Source organism: Myiozetetes cayanensis, unplaced genomic scaffold, assembly GCF_022539395.1.
Source record: "Myiozetetes cayanensis isolate MyiCay16 unplaced genomic scaffold, myiCay2020 scf9, whole genome shotgun sequence".
NCBI classification, from domain to species: domain Eukaryota; kingdom Metazoa; phylum Chordata; class Aves; order Passeriformes; family Tyrannidae; genus Myiozetetes; species Myiozetetes cayanensis.
Genome location: NW_026088185.1, coordinates 32,425,475 through 32,441,462, shown reverse-complemented (window position 1 = coordinate 32,441,462; position 15,988 = coordinate 32,425,475). Strand labels below are relative to the sequence as shown.

At 45.5% G+C, this 15,988-nt stretch overlaps 1 protein-coding gene across 1 annotated transcript; it reads right to left on the bottom strand.

Annotated features, from left to right (window-relative positions):
* Positions 1-498: 498 nt before the first annotated feature.
* UBXN4 (UBX domain protein 4) lies at positions 499-14,814 on the bottom strand. Its single transcript, XM_050340442.1, has 13 exons — positions 14,668-14,814; positions 9,286-9,388; positions 8,406-8,434; positions 7,529-7,647; positions 6,793-6,961; positions 6,246-6,348; positions 4,608-4,662; positions 4,309-4,473; positions 3,421-3,548; positions 2,641-2,743; positions 2,189-2,320; positions 1,691-1,899; positions 499-1,129 (listed from the first exon to the last, which is right to left on the bottom strand). The coding sequence occupies exons 1-13, from the start codon at positions 14,744-14,746 to the stop codon at positions 991-993; spliced, it is 1,533 nt and encodes a 510-aa protein (XP_050196399.1). The 5' UTR covers positions 14,747-14,814; the 3' UTR covers positions 499-990.
* Between the last annotated feature and the right edge of the window lie 1,174 nt (positions 14,815-15,988).

Sequence of the window (15,988 nt, the reverse complement as noted above, 5' to 3'; positions counted from 1 at the left end):
ACCCTGGTTCTTGTACTGCTGCAGCTTTGTGTCTTGCCTCAGAGATGGCTCCCCAGCATTGTGGTGTTTGCTTTGCCCAGCTTTAAAATGGGGATGAAAATGATTTTTCTATGGTAACCGTCTTTCTTCTCCACGGGCATTATTGGTCTGATTTCTTAAGGACCAAAGTGATTGTTCTTACCTGCACGAGAGGTTTCCGAGTTTCAGCTGGAACCTGTTCTTGCTTCAGCATCTTCAGTGGATCTGAGGGGAGCCCCTCAAAGCTCTGCTGCTTCTCAGTGTTTTTAAGATAAGTTAGTGCTTATACTGCTGAAAACTGCTCTGGAATGTACTGTCCTGGTGCAGCTGCTGCACAGGGTGGGGTTTTACCCCCCTTTTCCTTTATGTCACGTACAGCAAAGTCCTTTAAACTGCATCAGAACCTTTCTCTGCTGTGTTTTGAGTTTCCTGCTCCCCTGTGCCATGAGATCTTCAGAGGAACTTCACGAGACAGAGATGTTTTCTGGAAAATAGTTTATTGAGTGCTTAGGGAATTAAAAACTACAAGGTTTTGCTTGCAGTTGCAGAAGCAAGAAAAAAGTTAAACATAAATTAGTTACCTGATTTGCTACTTATAGTGCTTCTGAAACCCTCATTTTAATCAGTCATTTGTCTACCATGACCTTTATATTAATATGTCTGGCCCTTAGATTCATGTAGCAGAATATTTATAGATTAAAAAGTACCTTTCTATGGCAGAGGGTAATAATTATGAAAGCTGATAGAGGTTTTCAGTCTTTTTACTTCTTTGTCTCACCTATACTCACTTGATTTTTCTGACATAGGTGACTCCATTCCATACTCCACCGCAGGAATAAGAATTAAGTAATTCAGTCAGTGTAAAATGAGCCCCACTTGTCCAGAACCTTTAGCTGACTGAGATCAAACAAGAGAAGGGGATAAGAAAAAAAAAAAAAAAAGCAGCCAGATAGTAACTGCAGTTACTCAAAACTACATTTGTTGTGTAGAATTTCCATTCCAAGTATTGTTTTCATCTTCTCCATCATCTTGAGTCCTCAGTCTGTATATTTTGCCTTCTTTTTTGAAGTCTTCCCCCCGCTTTTCCACGGCTCGTTTCCTGACTGCTTGCCTAGGGCACAAAGGACAGAGGTTTGAGATTCCCCAGCAATAATTACACAAGGGAAGCAGCAGATGCAATAAACACAAATCACACATCCTTCCTTCTCTTAGCCCCAGTCGGAGTTTTCTTCAGCCCTTTGTTTCCTTGGGCAGCAATACCCAGGTGAAAATGTGTCACTCAGCAGTGGGACAAGCTGACAGAATCTCATTTCCCTGGCACTGAGGGAGATGTGGCTGCGTCACCCAGAACAGCCCAGCAGCTCTCCTGGTACAGGGGAGATCTCATGCAGTACAAAACCCCTCAGAATCAGACTCCAACTGCCTGAGTTTCTTGTACAACCACCCCATAACCATTTGATGTCTCATTTTCAACACAGTATCTAAAGTAGAAAGTATCAGACTAAGGAATAAATATCACCCCAAGCTGAAGTGAAGCCACCTTTGCAGTTACAGCTGAATTCCCTGTTCATAAGTGACTTTTAAAGACAACGCTTTTTCTGGTCTGTAACTGAAGTGCAGTTCCCCACTACAAGACTGAAACAATTCCAGCTGCCCTGACCTGTTGTCTCACCTGCTCTGCTCGAGGCTGCTGGACGTGGAGGGGGCTGAATGGTCTTGCTGATGAGCTGCTCTCACCGCGGGCTGCGAGGGGGGTGGGCTCGTAAACAGAAAGTTGCTAATGAACCTCCAAACCGCTAAGAGGGGGTAAAGGATCGTGCCCAGGAACTTCCACAGGTCACTGCCTGAGGCCTGGACAACAGAAGTAGCAGGTCTTCCCGCCTGGCCAGGAACACACAAAGCACATTTGTCAGGTATTGCAGTCGTGCTCTTGTAGACAGAGTATTATACACGTAATTTAGAAGCAGCTCAGCAGGCACACATTAGACACACAAATATCAGTGCCACCATTTATCTGCTTCAGAAAAACTCCAAATGAATCTCCACAAAAACCACAGTAATTTTGCAATCTGTGCACACACAGAAAAGCCCCAAATTCGAGCCAAATATTATCAGGGCTGACTAACAGCAAACACCCAGCTGCAGTAGTGAAAAATGAACCAACACCCACCGGCAGCAACACCACTGAAGCACTGGGTGCTAACTCCAGGTCCAGTAACTTCTTTCCGTAATCTTCTTTGGTGAACTCCCTCCTGGGAAACATTGTTGCCAGGGAGAAATTGCCGTAAGTGTTCCCAACCGTCTGGGAAAACAGAAAGGAAACTCTGCATTTGTATGACATTTATAACTGTTCACTTCCAAACAACTGCTCATTTGCCAGCTGGGTATATCTTGTGTACCTTGCTAAGATTTCTTATCAAACTATCAATCATCTTCACAGTAGGACACGAGGGATCCTTCACTTCTCCACACCTCTTACTAAGGATCCACGGCAGTGACACAAAGGTGGCAGTAGAAAATGATGCTGCCAAAACCCCCTTCAAATACTCGCCCAGGAGAGGAGCTGGTGACAACTCCACCACAATCAACAACCGGCTGATGCCACACCAAGCTGTAACTTACCTGTGCAGCAAACTGCCTTGCTTCCTCCAGCCGCGCTTCCGATGGGAACTGGTTGGTGAAGGAAGATCCATCCGGCAGGCGGAACTGGATCCTGGCTATTGCACTGCAGGACACACAGGGGGGTCAGTCAGCAACGAGCACTCCCAGACGCTCCTGGGGCTTTAGCTTGGTCAGACTGAAACGTGGCGCAGAGGGACAGTCACCCAGCTCCTGGCAGTGCAGGTGGGTTGGACTCCCAGTGGATAAGCACTTGCTTATCTCTCACCCTGCATCTCCTCCAGAACTCCATGCAGTCTCTGTAGGTCAGAATACTTAAAACAGCAGTGCTGGGCAGGGCAGGAGGCAGCTCGGACAAGGTCCCACCACACAGCCCAGCAGCTGGATCAGCACCACTCCCCAGCAGTGCTGACATTGTCAGCCACTCTGTCCCCTCGTTACCATTCACATCCTCACCTTATCTATCCCCCACCCAGCCCCCTCATACCTGGTATTTAAATCAAAGATCAGGCAGAAAAAGCTCTTATCTAACCAAAGTAACACACAAGGAAAGGTGGTGTTTCATAATCAGCAATGTCAAAAGGATAGAAGTTATCAGAGAACATAATGTTCATGTAAATAGTTATGAATAAATGTTGGAAAAAAGCCAACTTTTAATGTCACCATTTAAACAGTTTAATATGGAAATGTGTTGTCAATAGAATAGGATAGATATTAAATCTCTTAAAACCTTGTTTCTTTACCTCTCCCCAAAATAACCCTTGTTTCTCTCCAGCAGCTCACCTTCTCTCCCTTTGAGCTGCTTCTTTCCTGGCCTCTATTTCAGCCTGTTTGGCCTGAAGAGCTGCAGCTTTTGCAGCCTCTGCCTCTTCCTTGGATTTTGCAAAGCGAGCTGCTCGCTCAGCACGGTCCTGGCAGGAGGAGCAAAGAGAAACCTCAGCGTTCATTCAGACAAACAACCAGCACGATCTGCACTGGTGAACAGACAGAACTGCACAGGCAGGAGCAGAGCACACGGAGAAAAGACAGCAGTGCTGCAAGGAATTATTCTCTACCAAGCTGCTCAATCTTGTGTCATTAGCCACACTCCTCATGAGTCACTTCCCACAGCCAGTTGTTAATAGATGATCTTCCCGTGCAAGTTTAACGCTCCAGGGAAGAGAAAGGCAAAAATCTTATGCCAAGTTACACGACTGCAGTTCTAAGTGTTCTGCAGCAAAACCTAATAACGAGGAAGAATTTCAGTTCATCTATGCACACCCATTTGCATAGACTTAGAAAATAACCCTCCCTGCCATTTTGAGACCGGTATTCTCGTGTGTGTTCTACAGTTAAATATTCCCTGTGCTGCTCTTTCAGCACCATGCTAAAATGGCACTGATCTGTATGTTTAAATGATAACTCTCCTCTAGGCTCAAGCAGTATGACAGAAAAGCTGGTATGTTTGTTCAGATAGAAAAGATCATCATGAACACGAAAGCAGAAGTTTCATTTTACAATGAAATTTTACACAGGAAATGCCACATCAACCCCCAACACCAAAATCACAGGCCTGCAAACAGAGAAGCGAACAGTCTCTCAAAGTTTCATCACGGAAAGGTTATCACTTCACTACACCAGTGGCCCCGTGAGAGAGAGGAGCAGGAGGGCTGTCCCCAGGTGCCCATTTACCATCGCAATCTGCTGCCTGATGCGCTCTCTGGCCGCCTTCTCCTCGGCCTTCTCTCTGTTCCTCTCCTCCAACATCCGTTTGGTCATCTCTTCTTCCTGTCGTCTCTTGTACTCCAGCATTTCCTTGCCAGTTTTTCTCCTTTCAATTTCTTTCTTAATTTCTTTCTGAATAGAAAGGTACAAACATTGGGCCACAATTTTTGGACAAGAGAAAAGACTGAGGTACATCTGTTTCAGAAGGAACTTATTCAAATAAGGGTATAAAATACCCTGCAAGGGGTTTGACATTTTTGTGTTACCTGTTCTTCTTCTTTCCTTTTCTCTTCCCGCCTCTCTTCGAGCTTTTTCGTTAATCTGAATTTAGGAATGAAGTGAGAAGCCTTACTGCAGTATTTTAAGCTGCTGAGGAAGCATTTGCAAACACAGAGCAGGACCCGTGGAAATGAACTGTAGGACAGTGCTGATACCCCACCAACAGTCATGACTCACTCACATGGGCTGCACCATCCATACCAAGGCAGCTGGGGATTCACCACCTCCTTTCCAGCTTTTAGTGGGGTTCCAACACATTCCCTTTGTCCTCTCCCCCTCAGTAAATGAAGAATCCTGCATGTTCTTACTGCTGGACCAACTTATGAAGGCATAGAATAATTTACTTATTTAATATGTGGTGGTAACAAACACTAAACCTCAGCCTCTTCTCAGCTATTTAAACCCTCAGGTTTCTTCTGCACTCCCTTCCCACAGGGAACACAACAATACACAGCACCGACCCAGCTGCACGAGCATCTGCCTCAGCTCTCCAGAAAGGGGCCTTAGAACAAGGCACTGACTTAAAAGACCAGTAATTTGTAAATACAGATTGACAATAAAAGCCCAGCATAACTCAAGTCTGGGGAAAGGGCAGGCACAGCTAAACATGAGAAGTCAGACAACCAGAAAAATCTTGTTTGTGTGGTTCTGTTTTCTTAAAGGGGTAGTTAGCACACAGCTTGGCCTCTTTTTCCCCCTTGAAACAATGCTGTGGATAAATTATGCCAGATTTGTATAATGATTAATGGATATTTTTAAAAAAGCAACATTGATATTTATATTAAAATTGATTTTATTGTCTTAACTGTTAAGTAAAAATTGTCCCTGTTGTCCAACAACTTCGGAAGAAAACTGGTATTAAGCAAGAAGAAGTTTAAAAGCATATTTTAGCATTTAAGTATTATAAACAAATATTTGATTATATAATTAAATAATGTTTAAGATTTAAAAATTATATATTATAAATAATCCAATTTGCTAAATATGTGTGACCGGTTTTAGGCTGGATAATTCAAATAGTGTCAGCCTTACTAAAACCAAGTTTATACAAAAAATCCTGTGTTTAAAATAATCAATGTAAGGAATGAACCATGTTTTGAACCAGATGTTTCTGATCACCATACTTCAAAAACTAAAACTAACTCATCACTGTTCCCTGATCAAAGCAAAAGAAGAGTCTCAGAAGAGGATCCCTCTGGATTCTTCAATATCCCCAAACTACAAAAAGTCCTCAAATCAACAAGAAGAAATAAGAAGGCATCTCTGTATAAAACCTGGGTCAGGATTTTATTACATCCATTTCCAGTTCAATGTTTTAACTCATTCAAAAATTCACAGCAAACATGTGGTATAAAGTTATATCAAAGGCAAATATTTGTATTTTTCCAGATTCCCTTTCTTTCAGAGTACATGAAAAATGAGATGAATTTAATAGCTGTTTAAGTATCAGCCCTTGTATTGTCACAGGCATCTAATCAAAAACAAGGTCACAAAAAGGTTTGCCAGATGACAACAGATTAAAATCCTGTAATTAAGGCTGTTTGTTAAAAAATAACCAACCCAAACCCCAACAAAACCTCCTGAGAAACAAATACAAAACATCAGGAAGTCTGCAAAAGACTTACCTTTCTACCTTGAGAGTAAGATCATTCACAGGCTGAGCATCACTCACTTGCTCATCTGCAGAATTAGTTGCTTCCTGGCTTGCTGCACCAGAATTTGCTCCATCTGCAAGGGATTTACAAGAAAGTAATGCATAAGAGAAAAAATAAAGGTGTATTTCTTTAATGAAAATTACTGTGCCCATTGTTAGCCACAGTTTACAGCAGCTGGGATATCTCAAGGAAATCCGAGGTTCTGCTACTTAGACTTCCCTCTACAGTTTGATTTCGGGTTACAAACCCACAGAAACTTTTTAATTGAATCTTTTTCAGGAAAGCATGCACAATTTTTACTGTGTTATAAACCATTCCTCACTCATCAGAACTAAGCACAATGACAAGTTATTCTTCCCTCTGGACTTGCAAGAAGCATTCTGGAATACCCAACGAGTTTTTCCTCAACGAGTCCACGGTGCCTTCTATGTACTACCATGTACATAAGAAAGTTTCTTTTCAGGAAAAAAAAATATTTCCAAAGTAAATTAGCAAGAATTTGTGTCAAAACACTCACCATTACTGGTGGAAGGTCGTGCTGTGTCAGGCAGAGCAGGCTCAGAGGAGTTACAAGACTCTGCTGCTCTGGACTGTGTATTTTCTGGAGCACCATCACACTGGGAGGAGGGATGGGGGGCAGGTGACTGAGTGCCATTTTCCAAAGGCCGCCCTTTCCCCGTGTGCATCTAAGAAATTGGAGGAAAAAACTGAGGCCATGACAGTTCAAATATTTTTCACGGGTTCAAAGGTCAAGACTGAGCTGGTTTTGGAGAATTAGCCCTATTAGAAGTATAAAACCAGAATTATCACATATTGTTGAGTGTGGTGCAGTCATGCATTTCAAACTTTTCCTAGTTTTAGTCTTGCACTAAAATTAATCATCAAAGTGATCAAATCAAAGTGATAAAACTATCTACACTTATATTATGTTCCACAGCATGATTTTATAAATCCACATTACAGAACAGTATTAAAAAAACCACACATGAGTTGGCGAGTAATTAGCATGTCATTCCAGTTCAGAGATCTCAACACATTTCCTCAACACTGCAGGTGTTACACACCTGATCTAAACCAATCTGAGTCAAAAGTTAATGCAGCACTTCCCCAGGGTGCTTCCAGCCTGCTCAATCTGTGTGCTGAACTCCAGGTTGCAGTTCTGTTGTTGGAAGGACACAGAACCAGTAACTGCCCCTTCCCCAGGGCCATCCCCTGTCCTGAGCACACCCGACAGCCCAGCCCGTCAGCGTTACCTGTTTAACTTTGTGGATCCTGGTAACAAGCTCTTCCACAGAAACACTGCCAGCAATGACTTCCAAAGGGATTCCATTGTCTCCTATGAAAAAGCTGGATGGAACGCACACCACGGGGTCTGCACAGCAACAGTTAAGGGCAGTGAACGACACGAGTTCCTAAAGTGACTTCCAGTCCTTCCTCCAGGAGCTTCCAGCCCAGCACTCTTATCTGCATCTGCTCCCCAGCTGGCAGTGCCAGGGCAGGAAGGAAAAAGAGACACTGGCAAACACTGCACACCAGTGATAAGTATTGCTTCTTTTCTTTGTACTGCTTTAACCAAAAATATTTTTCTCCAACTTTTCCAGCCACTGATTATGCTTTGACTGGAGCAGACTGTTGGGTAGACTGTTTTAGTGTCAGACAACTATTCAGGGGACAGCAATGGATTCTCTACAGCATCGAGGAAATCCAAGCTGAGGTTCTGAATCCCCTTCCCCAGGATCATACAGAGCCCTGTGCAGTGACCCTCTTAAGGCAGGCAGATGTTTCCCTGACAGAACTCTGTCCACTGCTTGTTCTTCCTCCCCTGTACCTCTGAGCCCCAGCTAATAACTGAGAGCTGCTTAGTAATAACAGTGGTTATTCTGTGACATAAATTTAAAATCATTTTCTATTTAGAGAATTACATAGGATTAACATAAACTTGTTCACTTTCTCTAAGAACTGCCAGTGAGTTGAATACACAGATGGAATCTGTTTATTGCACAGTTTTGTGCCATAATAAGTATTTTCAATAATGTTGCTTGTAAGTACTTGTCTTAAGAACAGTATTAACTTGTAATGAGCAATTATCTGTAATCATAATGCAGCATCTAAACTGATCTCAAAGGATACAAATTTGAGAGAACTGCAGGCATGCTTCACTGTTGAAAAGAAAAGATTCATTTAGGAGGAGCAATCGCTTCGCAACAACTTCAGATTAAGTCTTTCATCATAAAAATAACTGTCCTACAAAACTATTTAAATACTTGAGAGAACACTAAAAGCAAATGTGCACTGCATCTTCTCATTAACATTCTGCAGAAGTGTTGACATGGTGACAATCCCTGGTTATCACAGTTGACTACATCAGACCGAGGGAAGCAGTGCTAAGAGGCAGTTCAGGAAGAAGAAATCTAGTCTGTTGAGCACAAATAATATAGGAAACCTAATAAAATGTCTATAGAGCATTTCAAAATAATACCATTTTGGGAAATGTCAGTGCACTTTGTGCACTTGGACTGGAACACAAACGTAACAAAAATAGCTGAGCAATTTACCCAGGAACTTCAATGCTTGTCTATTCTATCTGTTACAATGGAGGCAAACACATTTTCTCTGGGGCTTTACAGATTTTTATCTTTCTGAATTCATGAAAGGTTTTTAATTCATTATGTAACTTGGCAAATCAAGAACTGCCTCCAGCACTTCATTTGGATTCCAGCTTTTTTTATAGCACTTTTATGTCTCCTCCTGTTGAGAAAGGACAACTTGAAGCATTCTTTTACTAGTACTGGATTACAGTCAGAAATACACAATGAATCTGTGCAGAACACAACAGTAAATTCTGACATTTTTTTCAGGCCCTAGAGGCTTCAGGAGTACTGAACTCACTTATGCTCTGGAATCCTGTATTTAGAATATCTCCTAATCAGGGTGAGGACTTCAAAGCCTCTTATTCTCATCATCAACAATGAAAGATGGTATAAGTGACAGAATTAGAATAGGCTCAAACCTTTTGGTGTCGATTTTAATGGCAACAAACCCATCTGAGGCAGCCTCAGTCACCTTCTCATCTTCCCACCTCGCAGCCATCTCAGTAGATTGTTCATCCTCACCTGCAAGACACAACACATCTGTGAACCTAAATCCACCCCAAATTGCTTTTTCTGCTCTGATTTTAGCTCTGCTTCAACTGCTTGGGATCACCTTTGAAAGACACTCTTGATTGCTTTCATGTCAGTTGACAATTTTGCTCCAGATCACCCTCATGATGTGCACAGAGATGCCACAGCACAGAGGGAACCGCTGCTCCTCCCTGGCAGTAAACTTCACCTCCTAATGGGACAAAACTATCAGCCACTTACCCCTCACTGTAAATTTAATTACATACTGGTTCACCAGCTGCTGACAGGCAAAACCGTGTTCTCCACTCCTTGGAAACACATAATTCAGCAAAGTTTCACAGTTTGACAGTGGTGAAAAAAACGCACAAACCAAGAAACACTTATTTGCAGGATTAATTGTATCTCAGTTTTGTATTTTATGCTTTTCTTGACGTGAACAGTAGGAGAGGAAAAGGAGTGAGAAGCACAGAGCAACAGGAATAACAGGAGCAGAGGAGCTACTTAGGTAAGAGAAACTGAAAAGGTGTTGTGGGGCCACAGATTCAGAAGTGTTATTTAATTCAGATGAAACATGTCAATCATCCATTTCTCTTCCAAAGCACCAGTTCAGTGAGGATGTGGGTTAATAAATAATTCTGATGAATATTAACCATCTTTCAACAAGTACCCTGGCTTGTCACCATTTGTTTATCTTCAATCTGTATTACTTCCCAGCGGCTTGGAATGGACTTCATGAAGAATCCGAGTCACAAGTACAGCAGTACAGTAGGCCATTATTTGGTGACAACAACAAACCACTTGTTTGCTCCATCCCAGTTGCCATTCCATGCAGTATTTTTGACTTGTCAGGATCAGGAGTTCCGTGTGGAGTCCCCTAGGGAAGTGCTGCTGTCTGGTCAGGAGGCTTCTCAGAGGGACTCGTGTCAACAACATAACCACTCTGAACACCTGGGTTTCAACCAGATGTATCGATTTTCCCCTGGAAGTATCGGAGTGAGTAACAGTATCCACCTCTCTGACTGTTATTCTGCATAAGGAAGTAAATACTAAGGCTGGTTTATGTCAGAACCTTTCCTCCTGCTGTCAGTGGACGCAGCTGTTCTGCCAGGAGCAGTTCAGGCCCCTCTCCTGTTCCCACATGCTTGGAGGCAGCTGCTTCACCACACACTCAACAGGACATGTGCTCATCCGATTAGGCTACTAAAAATATCTCAAGACTTGTCTAACACTAACTTTTCCAAACAAACAACTGCTGTAGAAGAAAGAATGTTGAAAGATAGAAGCAGGGCAGTTCACAGGACAGTCTGAGATGTACCCTGTGAATGAAAATGCTGATAACTCACATTTTATAAAGCTCTCTGCCACGAGGCACAGATTAATTCCGTGACTACCCACTGAAGAGCTGCTTATTCTCACACATCTTTTTGTTCTGATAACCCTTCCTCATTTGGGGGTTAAGGGTTTTTTTTCACAGGTAGTAGTAATTATATCCCAAAATGAAAACTGCCAGGTCACAGGAAAAACATCAGAGAGGTCAAGAGGTGAAGCTTGAGCATGACATGACTCATAATTCTGTGAAACACTGAGGCAGCACAACCACCTCAGAATTCTGGCTCCCAAGACTCTCAGATTTGTTGTTTCTCAAACAAAAGCATCACTTTAGTTCACTTGGTGTAACAATCTGCACACAATTCACAGTCACACGTCCTCGTCTCTTAAATTTGGTCAGGTAAATTTAGAAACCTGTGCAGGGAAAATAGACAATTTTCCTGCAATAATTTATTTCCTGTATGAGAACTTTACTCAAAACCATCCCAGGTTGTCAGACTTTAACTCCCCTTTTCCTCAACACTCAGTCATCAGGGAAAAGTGTTTTCCTTTCAGAAAGAGAGAGATAAGCCTAGCTGACTTTTCCATGTCCAGCATTTCACAACTACTCAGTAAGAGTAAGGATTTTGATTCTGGAAATGCCAGGGGAGCCAGGATACGAAGCTGTTCACCTCTTCCTCCTCCTCCTTTGTGTCATTTCACTTATTTAACTTGAAAAGTGTTTTGATACATTGAACTAACAAATAGTTTATGATTGCAAAGCACCATTTTGTAAAAAAACCCAAACAAACAAAAACAAAAACCCCAACAAACAAACAAAAAACCAAAAACAAACTATAAAATAAAGCTATGAACAAAGGAAGGAGGGTTTCTACAAATGTTATTAAAAAAGAAACACAAACATTTTATCTTGAAGCTTTTTACTTTCACCATCGCCCCTTCATTTCTTCACTCTGAAAAGCACTTTCTATGAGTAGCCTGGTATTTTCATGATCAGAACACTTCTAACCTTTGGAAAGGATAATCTTAAACACCTCAACCAGAACAGAGGGGGTTTCATACCAAATGAACAACTGAACTTTAGATTAATAACTTCAGGAATGAAAAGCGTTTCTTAACTCCGTAGGCTACAAAATCATCTACAGAACAACTACCAACAAAATATCTAGAACAGAATCCCAGAATATCCTGAGCTGGAAGGGACCCACAAGGATCACAGAGTCCAACTCCTGGCCCTGCATGGACAAGCCCAAGGGTCACACCCTGCGCCTCAGAGCACTGTCCAAACATTTCCTGGGCTCTGGCAGCCTTGGGGCCACGGCCACTGCCCTGGGGAGCCTGCTCAGTGCCCGACCACCCTCTGGGGAAGAACCTTTCCCTAATACCCAACTAAACCTTCCCTGACACAGCTCCAGCCATTCCTATCTGGGTTCCCCAGCCATGTTTCACCACCAGGAACACTGCTTTCTACACAGCAGCAGGGGGAAACTGCTGCAGCAATTAACTGATGCAACAGAGTAACTCTATTGAACACCTCACCTTAACATTTAGCATCAGTTTCCTCAAGGCAGACACGCTTTATCTCGTGCTCTCTGCAGAGTGTGGAGCCACCCTTTTATTGCAACTTCCCAGGAGTTCAACAGCTTCTTTACTACACCTCCCCCATTGCATCACCACAACGTGCCCTGAGGGTCTCAAACACCAGCCCAAGAACGTTGGGATTTCAGCTGCAGACACAAATGGTAAAGGAGAAACCCGACTGAATGACTGTGCTTGCAGTCACAAACACCATCTCCTTTTTAAGACAAATAACCACAGAATTCCTTGCTTGACCAGAAAAACATCCTGGAAGCAGAAAGAATCATTCAGTTCTTCATCTCCTAGAGAGAAAGTAAGTAAAGAGCAAAGAAGAGGAGTGAGGGGCAAAGAGATGGTGGCAGAAACCAGTGATGGACCTACCAGAATTCACTCATTTTGGTCAGGACTGTACCTAACAGTTCTTCTCCACCTCTAAATTGTGGCCACCTCAAAACTGCAGTTAACTTATGTGTTCAATTTCTCTCACTAATTTTTTTTATTTTGTTCCTTTTTTATCCCCATAGCCACTATTTGGATGAAAGTGTCCAAAACAAAACAGAGACACTGAACGCTGCTGAATCCTTGTTTTCCTGCTCAGAAAGCTGCTTTCAAGTGCCTGTCTCCAGTGGGAAGCGTGGAGTGTAAAGGCCCAAAGTTACCACCACTGTGCAGCCTGAAATGTTTCTACCCAAACGACAGAGCCAACCCCTGCTAACATATAAATAGACTGTTCTTTCAGCACTCTGCATCCTTCAAACACACGTGCTTCCACACACAGTGAGAAAGGGAGTTCTTGATGCTTCAGGATCAGCTGTGCCCAGGTCAGCTGCCCTGATCCCACGGTGCCTGGGGGCACCAGATCTTGGCAGAACTCGCCAGCTCTCTGCTCTCAGAGATATGGCTCGCTGAAGAAACACTGCCCCTTTTCCAGGGCTCACAAGAACAAACAAAACAAACCCTCCCAGCACACCAGTGACAAAACTAGGTTACATCCCTGCAACCAGAAACTCATCTCTGTCACACTCTGCATATTCCTGCATCCACCCAGCCAACATCAGATTCTAAAAGGTCCTGGTTTGTGTACAATTTTTATTTCATAAAAAATAGTGGAAACAAGCTATAATATACACTTTTCAGCCACTCTACCACTGCCCTCCTCAGTGGGCAGGGGGAACAGAATAAAATGGAAGGCTCATGGGAGAGATAAGGGCAGGGAGGGATCATTCACCAGTTACTGTCACAGGCAAACCAGACCCGACTTGGGGAAAAATTCGTGTCACTTATTACTAATCAAAAGTCAGAGTAGGATCATGAGAAATAAAAACAAATCTCCCCACCCTTCCTGCAGTCAGTTCCTCACACGTTGTCTCTCTTGCTCCTTCCTCCTCAGGGGCTGGACTCCTCACACTCTTCCCCTGATCGAGCTGATGGGGTCCCTTCCCAACTTCTCCAAAGGGAGTCTTTCCCATGAGCTGCAGCTCTTCATGAACTGCTCCACCCCATCCTTACTCCATCTGTGGTCTGAGAAGACCTTGATTTCCAGCAGTATGTTTACTGTCCAGCAGAAAAGGCTGTTCTCCAGGTATAAGAAGAGTTGTGTCAACAAGGGAACTTAACTGCACTAACTTTTCTGTGCACATCCCCTCTGGGAGGAAACTTCTCCTCGCAGCCTCACCAATCCCACAGCTCAATAGTTCCCGAGGGAACCACACTAAGCCACACGTTGTTGTTTCATGAGGCATCCCAAATGAAGCCATGAGCCATTAAGGCAACAGTAAAACCTAAAGAAACAACACACGCAGATACATAAAAGCACAAGAAGTGAGTTAAAGGGCCTGTCTAACCACAGAGTATCACAGAACCAATCGGGTTGGAAGAGACCTCTGGGATCATCGAGTCCAACCCATGACCAAGCACCACCGTGTCCAGCAGGCACTGAGTGCCACGTCCGGCCTTCCCTTAAACACCCCCAGGGACGGTGACTTCACCACCTCGCTGGGCTGCCCACCCCGGTGTCCAATGACCCCTTCCCTGCAGAGATTCCCCCTCGTCCCACCCACCCTGCCCTGGCGCAGCTCGGGCCGTGCGTCCCGGGCAGGGGGCAGCGCGCACCCGGCGCTGCGGGGCCGTGCAGCTTCCAGCGGCACCCGGTTACGAAACACGCGCTGTCGGTGGGAGGGGAGCAAACAAAACACCACAGGCAGCCCCCGACGCCGCGGCAGCGGGAGCCGGGCGAGCGCAGCGGGGCAGAGCGAGGGGCGAAGCCCCACACGGGCCGGGGCCGGGGCTGACACAGCACAAATCCCTCCCGGCGGGCGGCACACGGCCGGCAGGGCTCGGGCGGGCCCCGGGGCGCAGCGTACCTGCCACGAACACGACGAAGACGGAGCCGCGCTCCTTGGCGGCGGCGATGGCGGCGGGCACGGCCCCGCCGAACCACATCGTGCGGCCGCGCCGGGATCGGCCGGGATCGGCCGGCACCGCCGGGACCCGCCGGACCCGCCGCCCTCAGCGCACCGCGCGCGCCGCGCATGCGCCAACCGCCCCCGCGCGCCGGCGCTCGCGACACGCCGGGGCGCCTCCTGATTGGCCGCCGCTCCCCTCCCCTCACACCGCCTGGGCCGCCGCCATGTTGGAGCCGCGGCGGGGGCGGTGCTCCCTCCGTGAGGGGGAGCTCGGCGGGTCGGGCTGCTCTACCAGGCGGCAGGACGGGAAGATGCGGTCTTTAAGCTGCGTCGGGGGAGGTTTGTGTTGGACGTTAGGAGGAATTTCTTCACAAAAAGGGGTGATTAAACATTGGAATACTGCGACCAGTTCCGGGCTCCTCGGTACAAAGGCAAGGAGCTGCTGGAGAGGGTCCAGCAGGGGCCGCAAAGATGATGAGGGGTCTGGAGCGTCTCTCTTACGCGGAGAGGCTGAGGGAGCTGGGGCTGTTCAGTCTGGAGAAGAGAAGACTGAGAGGGGAATCTCATTAATTAATAAAAGTATCTCAAAGGCAGGTGCCAAGACGATGGTGCCAGACCCTTTTCAGTGGTGCCCAGCGACAGGACAAAGAGCAACGGCCATAAACTAAAACACAAGAAGTTTCACCTCAACATGAGGAAGAACTTCTTCAAGTTGAGGGTGGCAGAGCATTGGAACAGGCTGCCCAGGGGTGGCTTGGATTCTCCCTCTCCGGAGACATTCCAAACCCACCTGGATGTGTTCCTGTGTCACCTGCTCCAGGTGACTCTGCCTTGGCAGGGGGTTGGACTGGATGATCTCCAGAGGTCCCTTCCCACCCTGACAATCCGTGATCCTGCAGGGCAGTGCTGGAGAAAGGGGTACACACAACGTGCCCCTCGTGTCCCCCGGGGCTGCGAGGGCAGGACGGACATGGCCAAGCCCCAGTGCCCACCCTGGGGACAGCAAAGTGTGACTGAGGGGAAGAGCAGTGGGGAAAATGACAGAAATCAGTGCTTAACGGGACAAAAATAGAGTGAGGTGTGCACAGATCCTGCATGAGAGGCAGGGGGTGAGGCCAGGACACCCTCCCTGCTCCCAGGCTGTGTGAGGGGCTGGGACAGCACATCCCACAAAGCAGCCACGCTCCTTGATGGATATCTCACAGCAATGAGGACAGGGCAGGTCATTTCAAGTGGTCTGGTAACAACATTTTGGACAAAATGGTCCCCTCAGGCGTTT

Bases quoted from the DNA above. Each gene is read 5' to 3' on its own strand.
- UBXN4 (XM_050340442.1), bottom strand. From the start codon at position 14,746: ATGTGGTTCGGCGGGGCCGTGCCCGCCGCCATCGCCGCCGCCAAGGAG. The intron at 2,744-3,420 runs GTGAGCTGCTGG...TGTGTCCTGCAG, and splicing joins GCAGCTCAAAGGGAGAGAAG to TGCAATAGCCAGGATCCAGT. The intron at 1,130-1,690 runs GTGAGACAACAG...TTTGTGCCCTAG, and splicing joins AGCAGCCTCGAGCAGAGCAG to GCAAGCAGTCAGGAAACGAG.